The 8,049-nt window shown below is 39.0% G+C and overlaps 2 protein-coding genes across 2 annotated transcripts in view; one reads left to right on the top strand and one right to left on the bottom strand.

The window, feature by feature from the left end:
• Positions 1–8,049, bottom strand: part of PDE7B (phosphodiesterase 7B) — a 158,286-nt gene that overhangs the window by 14,004 nt on the left and 136,233 nt on the right. Inside the window, exon 11 of the mRNA XM_022557350.3 lies at positions 4,548–4,628. Coding sequence (XP_022413058.2) covers positions 4,548–4,628 — 81 coding nt within the window. The remainder of the gene's footprint in view (positions 1–4,547; positions 4,629–8,049) is intronic.
• Positions 1–8,049, top strand: part of MTFR2 (mitochondrial fission regulator 2) — a 115,094-nt gene that overhangs the window by 63,694 nt on the left and 43,351 nt on the right. The window lies entirely within an intron of this gene.

The raw sequence follows: 8,049 nt of genomic DNA, 5'->3' as shown, positions 1-8,049 counted from the left end.
AACGAAATCTTCCAACAACTAACCCTGTATGTTTACAGGCATGTGAATTATAAGGCTTGATTTGATTATCCTTTTATTGGACGAACAGCAGATACTTGGCCTTTGAGGATGCTATAGAGATGAAAAAAGAATGCAGCAAAGCAAAATGTTATTGTACATGCCTGCATCATCTCATCAGATGTGAAATATGATTTGAATAGTATAAGATTATTTTAGATTACCTGAACCTGAGGAGGAAGGTTAAGCCAGTGACTTACTGTCTACATCTTGATAAGGTCATACAGGGAGTCAGCAAGAAAGGATTTCATTTTGGAATGTCCTTGCTTGCTATTCTTGAATTTTCTTCACCTCCTTCACAATCTCCATATCTAATTTTGATATCTTTCATCTTAAGAGAGATTAGATATTAGGTATCTAAAAAGATAGTGTGCAATATTATACTATTCTAAAGTTTAAGTTGTGAATATTTATCAGGTTTACCTTAAGTATAAAAAAAGTTACAAATCCCACATTTAAAAATCCAGTACTTAAAAATCAACTCATTTTCTTCCTGAAATTACTCTGGAATTACACCTCTGTATTTCTACTCGTCAGATATAAAGACCTCTTATAGGAGATAGAAGAGTGATTTTAAAGTCTGAAGAAACACCATGAGGCAGTTTTTCACATGAAGAAAGGCTTCTGCACTTGGGAGCCTGCCCCATAGGTTCCTTGTGTATTTGTGCAAACCTCCCTCTTCTATTCAAGTGATGTAGAGCCTGACTTTGCCGGGATATTGTCTTCCTGGAGTGGTGGGAGTGGGGCAGGGGAGAAATGATGGCTTCAGAGTACACAGGGATTGAAGGAAAGCCTCTTTCTCCTCATCTTTCTATAGGCTGCACCAATTAGAGATTCATTTGATTTAATGCCTTCTTTTTTTTTTGCGGTACGCGGGCCTCTCACTGCTGTGGCCTCTCCCGTTGCGGAGCACAGGCTCCGGACGCGCAGGCTCAGCGGCCATGGCTCACGGGCCCAGCCGCTCCGCGGCATGTGCGATCTTCCCGGACCGGGGCACGAACCTGCGCCCCCTGCATCGGCAGGCAGACTTCCAACCACTGCACCACCAGGGAAGCCCTGATTTAATGCCTTCTTTTTAAAATGTAGAGTTTGATGGGGAGAGGGGAGGAATATGGGTGTGTGTGGGGGGTGGATATTAAATCCCTGTCTCACTTGGGTAAATATGAATTACTTAAACAGAAAATCAGGTCTAAGCCTGAGATGGCTCTCAGGAAATCCTCACTGTGGATTGGGAAAGGAAAAAGAGAGGGGACATTTTCAATCCCAGGGTAATCAGAATGGAGGAACTAGCTGCATTATTTAGCACCCACTGGAAAAATCCTTGTCTGGGAGCCTGGAGCCCACAGTTCCCATTAGATTCTGTTGATCTGTTTGGGTTTTTCCAGTTTAGTCTGATCTACCTATGCACACCACACCTCCCAGCCTTGAACCTACAGAGCTGGGAGATGTGGAACAGAGACAGAAAGATTTATCACTAAGGGTTGTTTTATAACCACCTCTTTCTCTTTATTGGTGTGCTGGTGTAGCATCCATGGGATTTTCCTTTTCATTCAATCCCCATCCCATTTTAAAAACAGGTATCTATGGTAACCACATTTTCCTGAGCTGAAAATCAGGACATATGATCTGACAAAATAAGTGTGTTCTCATGACAACAAGAGAATAGAATCTCCGAAATCAAGTCTGTCTTGCAAATCTAGGTTGTGTGCTTAATAATGTGAATGCTTTTCTCTGGGGGCTCAAAATGTCTTTAACAGGTGCCTGGCAAATTTCTTCCTAGCCAGAATTTAGCAAGCTGGGTCCCAGGATTAGGATTTTGGTTGGGGGTCTATTCCTTTTGAATTGCATCTGCAGAATTTCCTACTTGATAGGGCATTGGATCCAAAGAGGCTGAGGCTGCATTTCTGTTGATGTTGATGCCCTTCCCCCTCCCCTTCAATTCTGTAGCTTCATCTGCTCTGGATTCTTGCAGGGTTTTATTTTTTATAACAACACCCCTCTCCCTTTTTCAGGTGGATGAATCGGTTTAATTGTAAAAAGAATGTAATGATATTAAGGGCATTTTGGAAAAAAAAGATCACCAGTAATCTCAGAGTTCCAACACATCTATTTTAACATTTGTATATTCCCTTCAAATTTTTTAAACTAGATAAATTTTGTTCCTATTTCCTTAGGTTGACTTTGTGACTCTTGTGGGACTGTGGGTTCAACTTGACCCTCAGTAATTGGAAGCATATCTTTCTAACTGGCTCTGGTTTTCTCAGTTTTCAACTGATGTTTTCAGGTGACCCTTTCACTCCCAATCTCCAGGCATTAAGCCTTGAGCTTGCAGAGGTTTGCAACACTGTGAATGTGTTAAGCTGTCTGAGGTCTGTGGGAACTGGTGAAAAACATGAAATGGTACATGTCAGGGCCATAGTTTATAAGTAAAGAGTTAAAGTTCTGAGTTTTTTTTTTTTTGTAAGTTTATTATCTCTGTGCTAACAAATCTTGAAATTAACATGCAGCCTTTAACTGCTATATTTCACTTATGTGGCAACATGTTTTTATTTTTATTTTTTAAATTTTATTTATTTATTTTTTATACAGCAGGTTCTTATTAGTTATCTATTTCATTTATTTATTTTTTTACATTACCCAAAGCAATCTATAGATTCAATGGAATCCCTGTCAAACTATCAATGGTATTTTTCACAGAACTATAACAAAAAATTTTACAATTTGTATGGAAACACAAAAGACCCCGAATAGCCAAAGCAATCTTGAGAAAGAAAAACGGAGCTGGAGGAATCAGGCTCCTGGACTTCAGACTATACTACAAAGATACAGTAATCAAGACAGTATGGTACTGGCACAAAAACAGAAATATAGATCAATGGAACAGGATAGAAAGCCCAGAGATAAACCCACACACATATGGCCACCTTATCTTTGATAAAGGAGGCAAGAATATACAACGGAGAAAAGACAGCCTCTTCAATAAGTGGTGCTGGGAAAACGGGACAGCTACATGTAAAAGAATGAAATTAGAACACTCCCTAACACCATACACAAAAATAAACTCAAAATGGATTAAAGACCTAAATGGAAGGCCAGACACTATAAAACTCTTAGAGGAAAACATAGGCAGAACACTGTATGACATAAATCACAGCAAGATCTTTCTGACCCACCTCCTAGAGAAATGGAAATAAAAACAAAAAGAAACAAATGGGACCTAATGAAACTTAAAAACTTTTGCACAGCAAAGGAAACTACAAACAAGACGAAAAGACAACCCTCAGAATGGGAGAAAATGTTTGTAAATGAAGCAACTGATAAAGGATTAATCTCCAAAATATACAAGCAGCTCATGCAGCTCAGTGTCAAAAAAACAACCCAATCCAAAAATGGGCATAATACCTAAACAGACATTTCTCCAAAGAAGATATACAGATTGCCAACAAACACATGAAAGGATGCTCAACATCACTAATCATTAGAGAAATGCAAATCAGAACTACAATGAGGTATTACCTCACACTGGTCAGAATGGCCATCGTCAAAAATCTACAAACAATAAATGTTGGAGAGGGTGTGGAGAAAAGGGAACCCTCTTGCATTGTTGGTGGGAATGTAAATTGATACAACCACTATGGAGAACAGTACGGATGTTCTTCAAAAACTAAAAATCGAACTACCATATGACCCAGCAATCCCACTACTGGGCATATACCCTAAGAAAACCATAATTCAAAAAGAGTCATGTACCACAATGTTCATTGCAGCTCTATTTACAATAGCCAGGACATGGAAGCAACCTAAGTGTCCATCAACTGAGTTTGGTTTTAATTGGAGGGAACTGCAAGGAACAGAAAGACTTGCATTGAACGTAGATGGAATTGGTAGAGTGTTTCAAGGAGTGATAGAAACAAACAATTACTTTAGAGGCATTAACATCACCGTTTAACATTTTAGTGCAATTGACACTTGAGAGTGTGGTCCTAAGAGAATGAGACTGAAAATCCATTTTGAAGTGAAGACTAGAGAAGCATGGGATCCCATGTCACATGGCTGGTGGGGCCTGGGCCTGGGGACCAAGCCCCTAGTATTGAACATTGAGGATGAAGGGTAATGACCAAATTGGAAGGATCCTGAACTGCAGATTTCCCACCCTTCATGTCCTAAAGAGAGTGCGAGCTAATCCGATCTTCAGCAGCCAATAGTTGATTCTTGTTACTTTCCTCTACTCATTTGGTTTTGATTCAATTCTGAACTACAAAGTTAGTACAGGTTAGTTATTAAGGGTCTGTAACAAAGCCTTTACCCTATTTTTCATCTCAGTTGGTAATTAGTCATGACTAGAGTGTTCATTTGGACTCAGCCATTCAAAGGGCCATTGATTAAACCTCTCATTTGGATCTTGAGAAAGCTGTGTGTAGATCTTCTTAGTGACTCTTAGCAGAGGTGCTGAAACTGTTGATTTAAAATTAAAATTGAATTCGACTCACCAATTTGTATACTAGGGATTGAATCTTTCTGTTGATTGCAAAGAGGACTGATTTCCAGTTCAAATTTCTGTTCAAGGTCACCTAAGAAGAAAAAAGAAGAAACACATTGGTAATCGAGAACCTATGAGTGTTGATAGTTTTAATGATCTAGTTGGAAGAAGTTATCTGGGAATTACTGTTCCCTGCCTTATCACTAGGAACCCTTTAGCAACAACTGGCTCTGCCCTGCTCTGGTAGCTTCTGCGAAAATTTAAAATATCAGAGTATCGACGATCATTTACAATAGGCTCATTGTAAATAGGTATGCTCTGGGATTAGAATAAGCTTTTGAACAAAAATCTATAAAAACAAGAAAACGAATGGCCAGTTTCCTAATATGAGATGGAAGTTCTGGTTTTAAGTTGCAGATTAAGAAAACAGGTTTTACGCTTTTTCCCTCCTTTCACTCTGCCTGACCCTCATCTGGTTTCACCTGAACCACCGGGAATAATTAGTAGGCAGGAAATCGGGAAGAGGAAGTAGAAAGATCTCATTTGAAGAGCATCTCTGTAGCTACAAAATGAATCCAAATTAAGGGTCTGGTATCTTTCATTCTTACTCCTTAGAGTTTTACTTAGTGTAAATGAAGGTTAAAGAAAGTATAAAGCTCAGGATGATCTTTCTTTTTAATGTCTCCATCAGCTAGAGCAAAAAAGAAATACATCATGCAAAGCTTTATCAAAGTATTTTATCAATTCTTCCTGAAGGTGAAAAATTGTGCATAATTACTTCATTGGGAAAAACAATCTGGTTAATCAGTACAGAAGCTGGGTCTCAGAAACACTTAGCTGAGTTCAGTTGTGAGTGCACTCCTCTAAACTAGAGGAGAGAAACACATAACATTTATATCATGCTCACTGTGTGTCAGGCACGTTCTAAGCATTTTACCTATTTAATTAATTTAATCCTCATAACAACCTCACTATAACCCCCATTTTACAGATGCCGAAATTGAGATGAAGCGTAGGGAAATACGTTGACCTAAGGTCCTTCTGCCAGTGAAGAGGGGAGCCTGGATTCCAACCCAGAAAGTCTGGCTTCAGAGGGTCTGCACTTAACCATTAAGCTAGGATCTTTTGAGATGCCACATGTCTGTCATTTTCCCTAAGACTTTAGCCATGGCTCCCATGGTCTCTCAGGCCCTCGTGATTCTCAAAACTGATGTGAGGAAATCACTTTGGCTTAACTGAGGAGTTCAGGGAAGTCAGATGATAATAGCCTTCTGAGGGCAGAGCGTGACACCATTTAATATTAAAATGAATTCTCCTAAAGTTGGTTTTACTCCTCACCTCCATAGTTCTGTTAATAGTGATTTTTCAGTTAAGTCTGACACTTTGGAGGAGTTGTCTTTGATTTTTCCCTTCCCTCTACCCTCTGTATTGAGGAAGCAAATCCTGTTTACTCCTCTGTTGAAACATCTATTTTCCCTACTTTCACTCTGCCTGACTCTAGTCTGGTTTCTTTCTTTCTTTCTTTCTTTTTTTTAATTGAAAAATAGTTGATTTACAATATTATATTCATTTTAGGTGTACAACACAGTCATTCAATATTTTTATAGATTATACTCCATTTAAAGTTATTATAAAATATTGGCTATATTCCCTGTGCTGTACATTACATCCTTGTACCTTTTTAAAAAAATTTAATATTTATCTTTATTTTATTGTTTTTTTTGGCTGCACGGCATGTGGGATCTTAGTTCCCTGACCAGGGATCAAACCTGCGCCCCCTGCAGTGGAAGCATGGAGTCTTAACCACTGGACCACCAGGGAAGTCCCACATCCTTGTATCTTATTTATTTTATACCTAGAAGTTTGTACCTCTTAATCCCCTATCCCTATCTTGCCCCTCCCCCTTCCCTCCCCCCGCTAGTAGCCTCTAGTTTGTTCTCTGTATCTGTGAGTCTGTTTCTGTTTTGTTATATTCATTCATTTGTTTTACTTTTTAGATTCTACAGATAAGTGAAAACATACAGTATTTGTCTCTCTCTGTCTGACTTATTTCACTAAGAATAACACCCTCTAGGTCTATCCATGTTGTTGCAAATGGCAAAATTTCATTCTTTTTTATGGCTGAGTAGTATTCCATTGTACACATACACCACATTTCCTTTATCTGGTTTCTTTATAACTCGTTCCGATTTTTTGCTTCTTAGCTAGTTTCTTTCGTATTTCTTCTGCTTCAGTTATACATTTTGCCCTAATTGTACTTTCTAAGATGACTCCCACTGCCATGTTCTCTACTTTTAGCATGGTGTACAGGGGCCTCAACAGATCCTCATATTCTCACCTTCTATGGGATCAAGCTGGTCTATGAGGCAGGGGGATGGTCTGCAGTGCTTCTGTCCATTTCTGCTCCTCTCTATCTAGACCACTGGGACTGTCTGCAATGATGGAAATGTTCTCTGCACTGCCCACTATAGTAGCCCCTTGAAATCAGATCAAGAAAACTGAGGAACTAAATTTTCCATTTTATTTAACCTAATTAATTTAAATTTAACTAGCTACATGTGCCTCACGTTTATCCTATTGGAAAGTGCAGTCACTACACATCCTTGAATACCCAGCTCAGATTCTGCCATCCTCAGCACTAGGTCTTCTCCTGTGACCTCTACCACAATTGGTCTTCCAATTGGATCATTTAGTCATTCACTTATTTCAACATATATTTACAAAGCACTGCACATTTCAGACACTTTGTTAATCAATGTAGAGAATACAAAGAGGAAGATTGGAGTTTCTCTCCTCCAGGAACTCTACTGGTTAGTATTTTGAGCTTATGAAACATTAACTATAATTCTTTGCCTCCTTCATGACACCCCCAGTGGGTCTTTGCACATAGGAAAATCACAGCTTTGCTGAGGATTAGACAAGGCTGGAAGCAGATGTTCGATGAAAACTTCTGGGAATCTTGGTTCATTGAGAAATACCAATCTGCAGTTACAACAGGACAGAAATTCTACTTTTTTAAGGCACTGAGGGGACGAGGGTGAATGATGTTTGAATCCTAATGTCTGTTCTGAGAATTTAACACTGTCTTCCTAATTCATGGGATCTCATCTTCCTTTCCCCTTCTGTCCCTGACCTTGATTTTAGGGTTTTTCCTTTGCTCAACATCACAAATCATCAAAGATACTTTGGCTGGGACTGTTAGCAGTCTGTGGAAGCCCAAATCCTAAACTGAAAGCCAGAAGAAGATTAATCAAAGTGATTACAGAATTTCTAAAAAAATAATTCAGTATGGAGGACAAGGAGTTTGGATAACCCGAGAGTCTGGTCTTCTCTTAAATAAGCTGAACTTCTGCTAGACCATAAGGCTATTAAATAAAAAGGACCCGACATACCCTCTGAATTCTCCTTTCTCTGCTAGGAAACATGCCACAGCAAAGTGTTTGAAAGCTCACCTTTAGTGATCAGAGTTACAAATATTCTAGGTTGTTCTGTCTTATGATGCTGCACATGCA

This window comes from Delphinapterus leucas, chromosome 12, assembly GCF_059928025.1.
Source record: "Delphinapterus leucas isolate spDelLeu-1000000601 "Yukka" chromosome 12, BTC_Dleu_Yukka2, whole genome shotgun sequence".
Classification (NCBI taxonomy): domain Eukaryota; kingdom Metazoa; phylum Chordata; class Mammalia; order Artiodactyla; family Monodontidae; genus Delphinapterus; species Delphinapterus leucas.
This window is presented reverse-complemented; position numbering and strand designations above follow the sequence as displayed.